The sequence below is a fragment of the Oreochromis aureus genome, linkage group 19, assembly GCF_013358895.1.
Source record: "Oreochromis aureus strain Israel breed Guangdong linkage group 19, ZZ_aureus, whole genome shotgun sequence".
In the NCBI taxonomy this organism is placed as follows: domain Eukaryota; kingdom Metazoa; phylum Chordata; class Actinopteri; order Cichliformes; family Cichlidae; genus Oreochromis; species Oreochromis aureus.
This window is the reverse complement of record NC_052960.1, coordinates 6,477,460-6,493,552: the sequence shown is the minus strand read 5'-3', so window position 1 is coordinate 6,493,552 and position 16,093 is coordinate 6,477,460. Positions and strand designations below refer to the sequence as shown.

General features: G+C 39.8%; 1 protein-coding gene across 3 annotated transcripts in view; it reads right to left on the bottom strand.

The window, feature by feature from the left end:
• The window catches only part of rock2a (rho-associated, coiled-coil containing protein kinase 2a), a 45,493-nt gene that overhangs the window by 6,882 nt on the left and 22,518 nt on the right, over positions 1-16,093 (bottom strand). For all 3 annotated transcript variants that reach the window (XR_005609340.1, XM_031746133.2, XM_039603113.1), the window contains exons 2-22: positions 14,844-14,925; positions 14,191-14,291; positions 13,030-13,167; positions 12,589-12,849; positions 11,178-11,322; positions 10,950-11,088; positions 10,406-10,497; positions 8,925-9,084; positions 8,742-8,793; positions 7,517-7,605; positions 7,349-7,397; positions 6,807-6,942; positions 5,875-5,966; positions 5,161-5,407; positions 3,312-3,418; positions 2,449-2,608; positions 2,091-2,251; positions 1,716-1,900; positions 1,549-1,618; positions 453-556; positions 80-266 (exon numbers count right to left, since the gene is read on the bottom strand). Coding sequence is in view for 2 of the 3 variants with exons in the window: in XM_031746133.2 (XP_031601993.2) it covers positions 80-266; positions 453-556; positions 1,549-1,618; positions 1,716-1,900; positions 2,091-2,251; positions 2,449-2,608; positions 3,312-3,418; positions 5,161-5,407; positions 5,875-5,966; positions 6,807-6,942; positions 7,349-7,397; positions 7,517-7,605; positions 8,742-8,793; positions 8,925-9,084; positions 10,406-10,497; positions 10,950-11,088; positions 11,178-11,322; positions 12,589-12,849; positions 13,030-13,167; positions 14,191-14,291; positions 14,844-14,925 (2,757 nt within the window). In the remaining variant the exon portion in view is untranslated. The remainder of the gene's footprint in view (positions 1-79; positions 267-452; positions 557-1,548; positions 1,619-1,715; positions 1,901-2,090; positions 2,252-2,448; positions 2,609-3,311; positions 3,419-5,160; positions 5,408-5,874; positions 5,967-6,806; positions 6,943-7,348; positions 7,398-7,516; positions 7,606-8,741; positions 8,794-8,924; positions 9,085-10,405; positions 10,498-10,949; positions 11,089-11,177; positions 11,323-12,588; positions 12,850-13,029; positions 13,168-14,190; positions 14,292-14,843; positions 14,926-16,093) is intronic.

Genomic DNA, 16,093 nt, shown 5'->3' with positions numbered 1-16,093 from the left:
CACCTTTTAATCGTCTGATGATACAAAGACTTTCACCTCACTTTGATCATCTTCATTTCACGCAAACTGAAAAACTCACAGAGCTGATGGTGATGTCCTTATCGGAGAGCTCCTGGCGATGGCGAGCCATCATTTCCTTCAGTTCCAGCTCCTTCATTATCTTCTCCTTCTCAAGGTCAGAGTACTGCTCCTCAGCGATGGAGCGCGCCAGCTGCTCCGAGTCAGCCTTTGTCAGAGTGATCTCCAGCTGTGCTGCCAAAGAGTCCCTGAGAGGAATAAAAAGAAACGCAAGCCTGAGCAACCCACCGCACAAACCACACGTGTCTCTTATTGAGAGATAAATGAACCGAGCCTTACATTCATCATCACCGTTTTTCTGCTAATCATTTTTTCGAAGGTTCAAGTGGATGAATTTATTTCAAATTATATCTTCAAACTGAAAAACCTCCCACCTCTCCTCCTGCAGCTCCTGCAGAGACTGCTGCACTTCTTTGTAGAGTTTGTTCCTCTCTTCACATTCCTCCTTCAGCTCACGAACCTGGGTCTTATAGAGAGTCTGGAGAAAAGGTAACAGGTCAAATTCGGCCCCATACTTAATACATCAACAACAAAACTCTACATAACTCGTTAATGCAGAACCCTCCAATGGGAGGGCCAGAGAGGTGAGAAAGTTTCACAACAAGCGGCTTCTCCTGACTGATAATGAACACGGTAAAGGAAATCGTCACTCAGGCTTCATTTTGCATACACAGTTTGATACATACTGTTGACATTGTACAAAAACATTAGCTAATGGATGCCCATTCAAGACTTCACCATTATTCAGCTCTTGTAAATGCATAACAGATTAGCTACAGAAATAAAAGGAACCCTCTGATTTTAACAGCCTACGTTCCCATAGAATAAGACCATTTGTGCTACGGTTTATTTACTTTATTTTCTAAGTGCATTATAGAAAATACATCCCTTGTTATCCTATATCATCTTTAAACATTACCGGATTATTATGCTTCAACTAGGGAATAACAGCACTGCAGTCTAATATAGCTGACTGTTATTTGACAGTATAGTGTGGAGCAGCCCCTGTAGCTCTACTCTATAAATATCAGAGCACATCCATATTGTGGATGTAAGAATTGCTAGACCCCTACACACAACTGAAACATTTAGTGAGTTTCCTTTCCAATGAGTTAAGCTCCAGCTTGGACTTCAACTGTAGCGCTTACACCTTCAGAGCAGAATAAGGACTGCCGTCCGCAGCTGCAGTTCAAGACAGCAGAGTTAGAACGAGTCTCTGACTCATAGGCAGCTGAATATTGTGAAAACTGCCACAGCAGCGCCCTGATCAGGCTGAAAAGGAGTGAAACACATCGTGGATGCGACAGAGAAAAAGCTGTTTAGCCAGGAGGAGAGAGGGGACTATTCAGTGGTAAATCAATCAGCAGTTTGTGCTGCTCAGTCAGATGAATGAAACCATAAAAAGCCTAAAATGCCAAATCAAAGTGTCTTCATTTTCCATCCACATCTGTGATCAGATATCAGACTTACTGAGAAATACTGCTCAGCCTCTAACTGGTCTTGTAACTCCTTCATTTGTCCATCTGTGTCCTGTCTTTCCCTGTGAAAAGAAAAATGAGTCGATGATTCATAATCTGACCACATAAGGAGCATGCAGTATGCCTGCTGGGAAAGTGTTACAACAAAATTAAACTTACTTGCGCAGCTCCTGGTTCTGCTTCTCCAAGCTGCGCTTAATATCCAGCAGGTGATTAGTTTCCTGCTTGAGCTGCTTCTCAGAGGTTTTCAGGGCACTGAGCTGCTGGTTTTGAGCCTTCAGGTCGTTCTGAGTCAGGTTACGCTTCTGGGTCTCCTGCTCGATCTTCAGTGTCAGGTTCTTCACCTGAAAGAACAAAAGGAATTTAATAAAAGTTTTTTTTACTCGCATCAGCTCTTTTTTCATTATCCTTCTATCCAATTTTTGGCTTAGATATGACACTCTTTACATTAGCTGCCAAAGTAGCTCCTGTTGGTGACATTTAACAGCTAAACCCAAACTTCACTGGTCTCCTGTGCAGAACAGAAATGCTCACCTCCTCAGTAAGGTGATCCTTGTGTCTGCGCAGCTCGTCTAGCTTCTGCAGGGCCTGTTTGTTGTCACAGTCCATCATGCTGCTCTGCTTCTCCAGCTCCAGTATTCTGTTCTCCAGCCGCAGTTTGGCAGCTCGCTCCTCTGCCAGCTTCTGCTCCAACTCTGAATGAGAGTTATTCACTTATATTAGTTCATTTCCCCTGTGAAAAGTTAAATCAATAACATTTCTCATTCTGTACATCTTGTAGCAATCTGAACTCAGAGCTGTCGATCAGCCCCAAATTATATAGCTCGAACCCTGAACTCCGTACAAACTGTGAAAGAATAACCTCGTGGAAACAAAAGATCAGAGCCCTTACCCTTCATGGACTCTGACTTGGCACCCTCGATGGTGACCTTGATCTTGCTCTTGTCTGCCAGCATTGCTCTGGTGGCCTTATGAGAGGCCTCCTCCTGTTCCAGCTCCTGCTGCAGCACCTTCAGCTTGTAGGTCAAATCGATCTCCTTGTTGCTCTTCTCCTGTAGAAAACACACACACAGATGTAACACCCAGAGCAAAATCTAGTCAGAAAATTAAAAAATGAAGGCATGTAACACCAAGTGTTTTGAGACCAAGCCCAGAAAGACATGTCACTACATGGTAGTTCACATTTATATGTATATTCTAAGGAAGTGCAGTTAGAAATATTCAGTAAATCACTAAATACAGTTTCTGAAACAGGTCAGTTACAGTGCTGCAATAAATTAGGCCTTTCTCCTCCATTTCTCTTAGATATTTTAAAGTCAAAAAGCAGGCAGTTATGCAATTTTTAATATGAATCTATGAAAACAAAACTAAGCAAATACTTTGTATTAATCTTCCCGTGTCGACTGGAGTCGTGATTAAAGGTTTGGCAGTCTTTTAAAATAATTATTTGGCCTGCAGTGGGCTTGAGTTTGAAAATAGCTCCTGTAAATCAATTATTTGTCACTTTAATCAAAACAAAAGACTTTCCCGAATGCTTTAATAAAATATTAATTTCTCACTGATGTCAAATGACCTGGAACAAACAGTCCAATCATGCTGACCTCAAATCAAGATGCTGATGTTTCCAAGAAACACTATGATACTACTTTTAACATAACTTTTACTTAATTTCGATCACATGTGAGGCTCAAAGCAAATTTCCAGGAATCGCGTCTCAAAGCAAAAAATGTTTCCAGTCAAGATTTCATGACTTACCTTCTCCAGATCAGTGAGTTTCTCTTGAAGCTGCCTCTTCTCAGTCTCAGCTTTGGATAAAGCCTGTTTCTGCTGACGCGCCTCCTCTTCCAGGCCAGAAATACGTCCTGCAAGATAAGCCCATGAGAGTCCTCAGAGTTACATTTCACGTACAGATCACACAAAGCTTCACCCAACAGCAAACTATAAACTTACACAGTCATCAAGTATCTTTATTTCCATTTTCAATATATTATTTCTATTTAATTTGTGTATTTATTTTAATGTTTTGAGTTTATAGTTTAGGTCTGGTTTGTTTATTCCAGGTTTACTTGTAAACTAGCATTGTTAATCCCCTGACCTTAACTAAAAAGCACTCCCTCTCATTTAAATGTGCTTTACATATATAAGTTACCTGCCTCATATATTGACTCTGGTCAGCAAGCTCGGGGCAGTTCAGGGCAACTACCAAGAGTGCATGTTTAGTTGTTCCAGCAGTTCCAACAGTGCCACAATGGGCTTATTTATACACACATATACATAACCCAGTTACTTGTAGTAAGCAACGGAGGGCAATATTTATATTAATATAAATATTTACATAGTTCAAATGAATTTCAGCTCTTGGACCAACCAGAGGAAGCAGCTCATTATACTGTGCTGTGTTTTATTTGTAAATGCAACACCCAAGGCACTGCATCCGAAGACCTACAAATGCAGATTCATAAGGCAGAACTCATGGTTTGTGACGCCCACGTCCTAATTAACGCAGTCAGATAAGAGGTTTTATGTGACAGCTTAAGTAGCCCGAGAGCTGCTTTTATCAGATTATGGGTGAATTGTTAGCATTTATGTAAACAGACTCCCTACAGTTACACAAATATTACAAACTGTCCAGGCGCACTGGAGCAAACAGGCCGCTTTGACCCTTCTGTCTCCAAAACAGCAGCTATATTTGTTCAAGGTTTTATCTGACACCTCTGGACAAACTTGTTTTTACTAATTCAAATCAGCCTCTCTCAAACACACACGGTGTGACTGTGCTGTTTGCTGAATGGATTCTGACTCCAGTTCAGAGTTATTTAGCCCTGAAAAGCCTCTTGACTGCCCTCAGCATTTGGGTGGCACATTGCTGTTGCTCATCTAGCTGCCCCTTTATTAAATCTGCCATATAAGCTCCAAGGCAGGCAGGAGGAAAACTACTTTCAGGGCGCAGAAACTGAACTTCTTTCAGAGGAATGTAATTACATTTCCACCTCATAAAAATACAGGTAAACATATCAGCAGCTACAGATGTGCCTAGAATTGTGACTTATACTGACATCGAACCTGAAATTCTACACATATCTATTCTTTTGGTTTTCTTGTACGCTAAGGTGACAACCGAGAACAGAGGTGCAGTTTCTTTTTCTGATAGCGAGCCGAATTTTGTCAAATCTGGTGGAGCATGAACAAAAGACGAATATATGACATATTGGTGCTCCATGTAAAGCTGCTATACTGAGGATGGTCTGACTATGGAGGACAAAAACGATCATAGCATTTGGTTTAGTATTTTATAAGTTTGTAAAGAAGTGGGTTTCACTTTTTACAAACACTGTTCTGTAAAACTTGTTTTGATACACTGATGAATACAACATCTAATATATAACATGTAATATTCCTGGTATCACATAGTCATTAAAATAATGCATATAAACGACCACTGTTTACAGACTTGACAAAGAAATCTTTGTGTAAGTTAAAATGTTTGGGGGAAAAAAAATGTTTGAGAAAATATGTCATGTAAGATGCATACAATGTGATAAACAAATAAAAACAAACAAACAAACAAAAAAAGAAATCTTTGTGTGTTAAATGCTTCACCCACCCATCAGGTCAGTGATGGTTTCCGAGCCCTGGCTGTGCTCCCTCCTCTCCGTCTCTAGCGCAGCCTGCAGGCTGATGCATTCCTTCTCCAGACTCAGCTTGCTGCGCTCCAGCAGGCAGCATTTGTCCTGCAGCTCGCGCACGTTGGCCTCCAGCTGCTGCAGCTGCTTGCTGCTCTCAGTTTGGGCTTTGCGGAGCCTCGTCGCCGCCTCCGTCTCGGCCCGCAACAACGTGTTGGCTTCTTCCAGCTAACAGAAAAACACGTACACAAATCACATCAATATTTTCCCTTTAAAGGACTCAGAGTCCAAGAAGGTGGCTTGACAAGATCATAGTGATCTTTTCAGTCTGGCTGGACATCAAATACTTTCAGCTGTTGTGATTGTTAATGTATTTGGTTTTACATCTATTCAAGGCTGTATATGTTATATGCTTGTAATCTAATGCCACAGAGCTCATCGTCCATGCTGACCGTTCCCCCCAACATAAAGGCTAAAAAGCTGGAGAGTTTCCCCTTCAGCTGCTTGGAATCCTTTGCAGAGGGAGATGAAATTGTTTACAGGCTCGACACACTGTCACCCACACTTCAGTCTTAGGTTACTTCTGTGTCTGTATGTTTCATTGTCCAGGTCTGATGGGCAAGGCTGCCGTTCCCCTCATTCTTATAAAAGAGGCTGCTAACCTCACCGAACATACATCAAGGTAGGTAGCTGACCTGTTTCTGGAGGTGAATGTTCTTCTCATTGGAAATGTGCGAGTTTTGGTTTCGCTTCTTCATGTCATCCAGCTGGTCTCGGAGGCTGTTGACTGCACAGATCACAAGAACAAAGACAAAAATTATTGTGATGCAGTGTGTTTCAAGAAGTAAAATCACAATTTAAAACTGATAAAGTTCATTTAAACGCAACAAGTTCTTCATATAAACTGCAAATTAATTATGGAAAGAGAGCTTTAGTTTGGTTTAATAAAGGAGCCAAAAATTACACAATATAGGTATTACAAAGACAGCCAGAGCACAGAAGAGAGTAGCCCTGATGAAATGTTTGTATCATAGTGTCTTTGTCCAGGTGATGGCAGTATTACCCACTTTATCTCAGTAAAGTCACCATGAATTTATATTATTGCAAAGCCAAAAACCAAAAAAAAAAAAAACACATAAGTTTCTGACTTCACACAAGAAGAGTGATTTCAGGGGTGGATTTTTACTGGATTCCTGTGTGTGGTTCATTTTATTCTCTCGCTTTAATGCATCACTGCTGTCAAGTTTGAATCTATTTCTTAAAACAAATGCATTTAATCAACCTTGTTTTTCTCACTCATGATAGAAGTATTATAATGTTTGTCTTTTCAGTTCATGTAATCGATCACCTTAAAGGACCCTAACCTGCATAAAGGATGTTACACAAATAAACCGAGAATGTGTGCCGCCGCATTTTTTTTTTTTTTTACTTAAAAGCTAGTTAAAAAGCTTTGAAAAACTGTCTCTTAAGTAAAAGAAAATATATTTTTCTGTGAAATGTATTAATTTCCAGCTGATAACTGGTGTTTAACTTCCTGTACAAAAGAAGTAAATCTGGAAAGCTTTAAAAACTAAAACGGATAAAAGCTATAGCTCTACTGCAGAATCCACAGTGTGTCTCATGTCACCTTCGTTCTCCAGACAGCGCTTCCTGTCGGCCTCGCTCTCAGCCTTGCGGTGGCTCTCCAGGCTTTTGTGCTGCAGCAGAGCCTTCTCCCTCTCCAGCTGCCTCAGACTCGACTCCAGGTTCTTTCTGCTGCTCACCTAAAAATCAATCATAAACGTCTTTGTTCAACATCTCCTGCGGGGATGGTTTCATGCTACTGTGATTCCATAATTCACTTTATGAGAAATTATTCGCCAGAATCCAAATGGGCCTCAACACAAATTCAATCACAATAGACATTTTAATGTGGCCGTTAGAATTCGGCAGGCGCTCCAGCTGAACCTCCCTGGATACGAGACGCTGGTATTCAACCGGAAAGTGGACAAGTGTGGATAATAAGAATCATTATTCTGGCTCAAATAATCGAGTTTTTGGGAAAAGCCCATTAAAATGGGTGAGGAAGACAGAACTTATAAAATCCCAGAGGGTCATGTCCCAGCAGATATTGACGCCAGACAGACAGAAATATTCAGGTAATTGGATGTTTCCATGTGATTAACTGACCTCTTCCTCAAGTTCTTTGGACAGCTTTTCCAGACGAGTGGTGGCGGCCCTGCAGAAAAATACAAATGCTTAAAAAAAACAATTTGGCCACCGTGCATAAGCAAATAAGTGGAGCAACATGATGCGGCTCTTATTCTTGATACACAATGTTCACTACAGATTACCCACCTGTATTTTTGCTCTAGATCATCTTTGACTTGTTTGTCATTATTCATCTGCATCTCTAGGTGGCGAAGTTTCTTCTGCAGTGCTGCTGACTAAGAAGAGAAAGAAAGAAAGACTTCCAATTTATGCGCTCCACACTAAAGTGACAATTTAACACACACAGGGTAAGAAGACATGTAACATCAATTGCTAGCTAGACTTTGCAGTGACACACACACCGTCTGAGCACTAGCAGAACGCCTGATGTTCCTTTATAGGAACTATCGGCCTTTATAGGGCTGATAAATAAAAAAATTAATAAGTCAAGAAAAGACGACAGAAACACCCTTCAACCATGTTTTGAATGTTGTTGTTGCAGTTTGTCCACCAGAGGGAGTCTCCAACTTCCAGTTTGATAACATGTCTGGAGCCTCAGGAACACACACACACAAAATCAGCTGATCTGAGCCAAGTCAGGCACTGTAAATCAATTATATTTTTATAAAATGCATATAATATTTTTGTAGGACTCAAGGAAATCTGTTTATTTTCTGCATTGAAATTCGCCAAATATCAGTAGCACTCTTAAAAATACGGTTTTGGTTGGGATGTAACGTTAAATTTTAAGTTAGCTAACTAATGCTACCAAGGAAATGCAGGCAAATGTTGTTGTCCTCGGTCAAAATAGCACAGAAGCCATTTTCATGGTTAATGGTATAATGTTTTTAGGGGCAGTCTTTTAGGACTATAAACATTTTTACAATTAGAAGTATCACAACAACCTTAAACCACCACAATGGTCACTTGAATGGTCACTATACCTTTAATCACCTACATTTAGTCAATTGATAAGAAACAAAGCGAAAGTAAAACATAGGGTTTGTTTTGTTCCTCGTAATGGGGGCAGTCTTTTAGGACTGAAGTCAATAAAAGTTCTTCAGATTAGCGTTCGGCTCAGCCACTTATACTGAAAGCTGCTTAAGTCTCTGTGTGCGGCTGAGAACACTGAAATTCTAACAAAGTACAAATAAATCATGGGATCAGGTTAGAAATCCCCCTGTGAGTCATTTCCATCATAATCCTTGATGTCTTACAATGTGAAGCTGATCACAATGTCAACAGGCCTTTTCTGTGTGGTCATGTAAACTGATACCAGACTTATTTATTTCCCGAGGAGCTCGGTCCGGTATTAATGCAGTTGCTAAAGGTGCACCTGGCAGTTACTGTGTGTGGGAGTCAAAGTACTTACCTCCCCTTTTGAATTCTCATGAGCCACTGAGTTGTTGGAAGCATTTAATAACCTGAAGGAGGAAATGAATAAAATCAGCCCAAGGTCAAGGACACTACAGCCAAAAATAAATCTATAAATTGTCTTTGTGGAACCACGGAGGTCCCTAAAATCATGGGAAATGAAGAGAATTGGATAATTTACTGGTCTTCTTTGAAGTAGGTGAAGCCAACAAAGGGTAACTGATTGCCGACAAATGCCTTAGGTGTGGGGAAGGTTTCTACATCGCCTTTGTCATCTTCTATCTCATCAAAGTTGCTGGTGTCTATGTCACTGCTCAGCTCTGGGACCACAGGGGCAACCGCTGAGGCGAGAGAGAGAGAGAAAGAGAGAGACAGGAAAAAGGTGAGAGTGAATTGGTGGAAAAAGGAAGCACTGTGTAAAAATATGTCAGTCTAATAAATCATTTTAATGTGCTCTCTGATCCAGCTGCTGTTCTGAAGGAATTCCTGCTAAAGTTTTGCACATCAGGTTACCCGGATTTCTCTGCACTGGGTTAACTTTTTCAGCATTGCCCTTTATTGGCACAACACAGTGCAACCAAAGCTAAAAATCAATTCAGTGGTTCACAAACTGCGCCCTACCTGCAGAGCCAGAACAGGCAGGTAATTTTTTTGTCTAAAAAGGAGATTAAAGAAAAGGTTTGCAGGTGCTGTTGTGCTGAATTATATTTAATTTAAATTTAATTTTGATATTTTTTTAATGTTGTTTGATTGATAAAAACTGTGAGTTGAGGGTGTGACCGTTTTTGGCTTCTGAAGTAGAGCATGCCAGAAAAAATTGGAGTACATCTGATAAAATTTAAGACCTCTCACAGGAAAAAATAAAAAAAATTTTACTGATCTGCACGAGCTGCGTTCTATATTTGGTCACAAATTCTGACTTTCTCTTGAATTACACTTAGGAATGATAATTTTGTATGCTTGATGCATTCCTGGCAGGTATGGCCAAAGAAAGAGAGCATCTGCTGTGCCCAAAGGGGATATCCACAAGGTAAACAACTCTGAACACAGAGTAAAGTGGAAGGAAAGGTGAAATTTGATTTTAGATGTAGGAAAACAAACAAAAGCATTGTGCAGAATTTAAATGTAATGGTTTTTGAAATTGTTTTGGAAAGTGCACGATGGGCTTTGCTGGGAGCTGAACACTCATCTACAGTTTATTCCATGTTCATTTCTCCTGTTCTTCAATTTAGTAGTGGAAAATCCCCTTGCTTTTATTTTGAAAGTTCAGTCGCTGTTAACCAGCTAGCCTCGCACTTTCCAACCGCCGGCACGCTGGCCAGTTCATTGTCATGGCAGCCCTTGATGTAATTAAGCTGCTTTGTCTTGCAGACAGACAGACTCCGACTCAACAGTCTTAGACTTGCTGCTGGTGACAGCAGTCCTCCTGCTCTGGACATCTGCAGCGAGCCAAAACCTGCAGGAAGTGGAGGTCTAGTTCTGCTCTGTACATTTCTCATCACAAAGTACTTTGCAAATAAAAATACCTACATGATCTGTGCATGTGCTTACCCAACCACCAAACGCATGGTGCTAAACGAAATACACTCCATATTGAGAAAAAACAAAAACATGTATCATAATCAATAATGATAGGTAGCAGAACAAAGGTTGTATACTAACTGTCTCTGATGGTGTCAAAGGTCCACTGGTCATTTTTGAAGAAAGGATGTCGCTTGATTTCCTCCACGCCGTTTCTGCCTAATCGCACCTCCCTCAAAACAAAAGCAGACAATGAGTTGATTGAATTGGACCTTTGTCCTTAGTTAAGAGGTGACTGGGAATAAATCAACTAAATCAAACAAACCTTTATAACCTTAAATATTAAGAGACAAACACACAGATAAGCGTAAGTGTGCAGTTGTATCAACATGTTATGTAATCTCTAAGTATTGCCACACAAAAAAAGAAACCTTGTGCTTACGTCTGGGACCAGCATGAAGAAACTACAGCTTAGATATATATATAAAAAACATCCCCATGAAAGACAAAGTGGTTTGTGGGTTGACAGACAGATGGAGATGGACAGTTGTGTATAAGAGGAAGAGTTTGAGAGATAACATAAGAGTGCTATTGAGGTGCCCCCTGTTACTCTCTGCAAGAAAATACACATATGCATTTTCCAAAACGTCAAACCCCTGACATCTTCTTCTTGTAAGATTCATACCTGTCAGTCAGGAAGGCACAGATGATATTCTTGGCATCGTTGGAGATCTCCACATCATCTGGAAAATTGAGGGAGTTCTTGTGGTCCATGATTTTACTGTATGTTCCCACCAAAGAGTCGGCGTAGAACGGCGTGTCACCTATAAGTGAGCAAGCAACACTGAAATAAATTGAGAGACACAAACATCAACACATACGAGTTAAATTATTTTATGAAATGTTCACCGACCGACGAGCAACTCGTAAATGAAGACCCCTACAGACCACCAGTCGCATTCTCTCCCATAATAGCCATCTCCTCCCTGGGATTTTAGCACTTCTGGCGAGATGTAGTCTGGAGTCCCAACAGCTGTGTCACAGTGCACCATGCCGGTCTGCAACACAAATCCAGAGATCATTATATGTTTAGTACCCTACAGGTATGGTTTGATTTATATGGGCATAAGCTAAAGGAGAGTGTTGATCCAAACTTAACAGACTACCAAAAAGTAACCATTCCAGCTGAAGGCAGAAGCAGAGCTCACTGTAACAGCTTAGTTATTAAAGTGGACTTGTTATATTTTTATTCTTGGACTACACTAGAGTAGCTTTGCATGACTCATTATTCTGCCTAAAACAAGCCATTTTAACCCCTTCACACTCTTTAAGCCAACTTTCTTCTGCCAAAGAAACAGTTTGGACAGCAGGGGATCCCTGAGATGATCACATAAAAATATTGTTTTTCACAGACATCATAGAGAGCAAAGAGAAGAAAAAAAACTGCTGAAGCTAAACATTTATAGAAATCTGAGAAAGTCTGAGGTTTAGCTTTATTTCTTCTCTTTGGATTTTTTTTTTAGTTTTGTATATATAAAGCTTTTGCACTCTCACAACACAAAGCCCTCAACTATGCGTCTATAGCACTTTGACTATCTTGTCTTTTTATTATAAACTGTATTGTTATTATTCATTATCCTACTCCAAGTGTCAGCACATCATCTATCCATCTCATACACTGACATCAGTATTTTCAAGCATTTTAATTATGATAATCTACCACTGCAACACCACATTAAAAAGAGAAGTCATCAACAGCTCCTCTTTGAAATAAAGTATGGGCCTAAAAAAGTAAAACAAAACCAAACAAAACAAAATAAATCCAACTCTTATCTTTGCCAAAATAGTCTGCTCTAATATACTGCTTTATGCACAAAAAAGCTATTTATTAACTGAGCTTCACCACATCATTATAAGCATCTCAGAATCATTAAAATAGAAAAAAGCTGCACCAAATGCAGCCCTGGGCCTTTTACGGCTTCACCCACTGAGCCACATGTGAGAACAAAAATGTTCAATGCAGTCGCAGCGGGCTTTAACCTGCCAGCTCTCTGAGCAAAGCTGGTGGTAATGTCTCCACTTAAGAAAAGGGCAGGTAATAGTATGATGGAGCAGAAAGTGAGCTTCATTTGTGCTGTCTGATGCACGCCCCATCCAGGTACCCTTGTAGTTACACTATTGAGTCGTTACTTGTTTCCATCATATGCAATATGGCTCAGGCCATATCTAGAGGTTACTTGAATAAACTGAAGCATTTCTTGTGTTTCTAACCTGGTAGCAAACTCTGCCAGCAGCAGAGACTCAGGTTTTACACTTTTACTCACAGAGTCCATCTTCATGCAAGTGCCAAAGTCAGCCAGCTTCAGGTGTCCGAGTCTGTCCAGCAGCATGTTGTCTGGCTTCACGTCTCGGTGAATGAAGCCCATGGAGTGAATGGCGTCCAGGGCCATCACCACCTCCGCTGTGTAGAACTTGGCCCACTTCTCCGGTACATCATAGGTGCTGGTGAGGTTAACCAGGTCGCCTCCTGGCATGTACTCCATCACCATGTAGAGGTAGTGGTCATCTTGGAAGGCACAGCACAACTAAAAACAATTTTGAGATTTAATAAATTAACATATAAAACACATACTTTGGAGAAAATGTATTTCTTTGTTCTAAGTAAAACAAAAGAGTAATCCAACTGGCAACACGTTCCCAGTGAATATTCCAGTTAATGCACACGAAAGCTTTTTAAAAGCTGATCAGCAACTTAAATGCTGTACCTGCACAACCCAGGGACTGTTGGAAAAAGCCATAATATCCCTCTCTTCCCAGAAGAATGCAGAGTCTGAGCGCTTTATCATCTCAAATTTGCTCAGCAGCTTCATGGCGTAGACCTTCTGTGAGGCTTTATGTCTGACCTGAACAACAGGAAGATAAAGTTTAGAGACTCTCCAAAGTCTAATCTTACTCTATGAGAAATGTTTGATGAAATGTACAAGAACAGATAAAATTACAATCATAACAGATAATTCATGAGTACATGTGCCACTTTCAGATTACAATAGAATTAATGTAGACTTTGTTACTCCCAGAGTACATGGTTAGTTGTGGTTTGTAGAGTATTCAAAAGTAAAATGAGGGCAGAGCCTTCAAGTATCAGGTTTCTCTTGTGGAACCCATTGACTCAATGGTGGAACCGGCTCAATGTTTGAGTTCAGGATACAGGCATTCCCCTTTACTTTAAAGACTCAGCTTTCCTTTTTGATAAAGTGTATGTTTAGGGCTGCATCATGTGACCCTGAAACATCCTTTGGTTATACTGATATAGGCTCAAGCTGTCGAGGGAACTCATTGCCTCTCCGTGTATTCATATGACACCACTACAGAACATAATTTGTGTTTTTGGTTGTTGGTTCTAAATGTTCATCTTTTCACCGTCCACTCTCCCTTCAGCATAAGCAGCTGAGGTAAACGACTGGTTTACGGTGTCAGTTTGCACAGCAAACTTTGGCATGCAGAGAAAAGGATTACGGAAATGAACAAGCATTTAAAAAGCTCTTTTCTAATGGCACATGCAAGTGCATGAATGTGCCTCACATCCATGGCCAATGTAGAATCACAAATAAACATAACATGTACTTCTTTGGACTGTGGGAGGAAGCCAGAGCACCTGAGGTATTAGGCACAGGTAGAACATTCAAACTCCACACAGAACTATTCAATTATGCAGCAGATTCAAACCATGAACCTTCATGCTGCGAAGCAACAGTGCTAACCATGACTATGGCAACACAAGCAGTTGATTTTGTTGACATGCAGTTCTCCAAAAAGTTAGAATTGTTTTGAAGGTATGATGGATCTTTGATGGATGACGATACCGCTTTACAAAGCAACTATAAAAAACAAAAACAGTGTCACCTGTTCATATGATCAGTACTTACCAGTTGCACTTCACCAAATGCTCCTCGGCCAATCACTTTAACTCTGTCAAAGTCTTCAGACTTCATCTGCAGATCTCGAATCTGGCCAATGACTTTCTCATCTGAAGCAAAAGTTTATTGACAGGACAGAGGAAATGAACGTGCATTAGCGTTGTGAATACAAAGCAATTATTAAAGTAAACATCCTCTATATATTTATCCATCCATCCATTTTCTACTGCTTATCCAGGTAATGTTCCAACAATCTGAGCAGAGATGCTCAGACTTCCCAGAAGACATATATAAAGATAGATACAGCCACGGTTTCACCACCCATTGATTCACATGATAATGACTGATCCATAAAATGATAGACCCTGTGAAGTATATCCAGTTTTACTATTCTCTGTCTAACAAGTTTCATAGACAATAGTACTCTAATGAGTACTATAATTTACAAAATGAACATAATCTTATGTTAAATAACTTTTGAAAGTAGCAATCAAGAACAAACTCATTAGGAAGGCATTTACTGATTTAATACAGCAAACAGGCAGTATTTTATGCCTAAACTTTTATACAAAGTGATGATTTGACTGTTTTTGATAATCAGCCTTTTCTGAAAAATTGAGCTGTTCACCTTCTAGATAATTATCTCTCATTAAGCTACTCACATCTGTTTAAGAAAGTCTCAATGTTTTTGTTCTTTCGTAGTGCAGGGTAGTCCAAGTCTAAGACCAGCGCATTGATGGAGTCCTGCAAAGAGAGAGAAACCCCCCCCCCAAAAAAAACATTAATAATAAGCCCTAAGATATATAAAAACCCTCCACAACACAGTGGATATGCTTTGCACGAAGGTGTTATGAAACCACAATGACACTGCACTGTTAAATAAATCAAAATCAACAAATGTACTGCAAAGGCACTAATGTGCTTTGAAGCAGTTCGAGAGGGTCACATGATTATCTGGAGGATTAACAATGGGATTTAGGATATGGTGGCATGCTGTCTGTCCTCCCTCCCCTCAGCAACAGCATTTTCAAACTTGTTGACTCATCAGCTGTCACCTCTATGGAAACATTAGTCACAGCGCTGTTGCAAAACAAATCAAGCCATCATAAACGGCACATGGATGGTAAAAGGCTGCGTCACACAGCAAGTCACTGTGTTTTTACATGAAATGAGACAATTAGTCATGAGCAGCCAGGAAGTCTGTTGTTTGCATCAGTACTGATTTTCACACATCATGCAGATGATGTGACGTGTGAACATTCACAGATTAGGTGTCAAAACAAAAAGTGCATTCGAAATTTCCATAATTTGCCATTTACCACTTTTTTTTCTTTTTCTTACTGAGATATAAGTCATTTAGCTGCACTTATTTTAAGGAAGTATGAACTATAAAAGAAATGTGTCATAATCAGTCAATACCAGCTTATTTTTATCCTCTTATTATCACAACACTGCCACTGGTAATGAAATAATCCTAATGATGAACCATAAAACACATTAAAAATATGAAATCTAGTTTCAAAATTAAAAAAATAAAAATATATCTAATGTAGGGGAGACCATAAATTCATGAGGGAATCTGGACCTGAGCAATTTAAACAAACCTACAAAAAAACTATATGGAGTATATTTTGTTTTCTTTATATGGTACTTTAAATTTCCACTTCCTCAACAATAATATGCTGTTTTGGCTGCATTATGAAATGATAAATTGTTATTATTGCCTAACTCCTTTTGCACACATGTATCAAATTAAAAGTAACCCACACTGACAGTAAATATTCATCACCAATAGCTTTAAAAAAATTTTTTTCCCCTTTCCCTATCGCCAGTGTGTTGGTATCTACAATTATAATGGCCAAAAACTAAACTGTAAACCAAAAGCCAACTGTATTTTTGATTGTTTTGGATT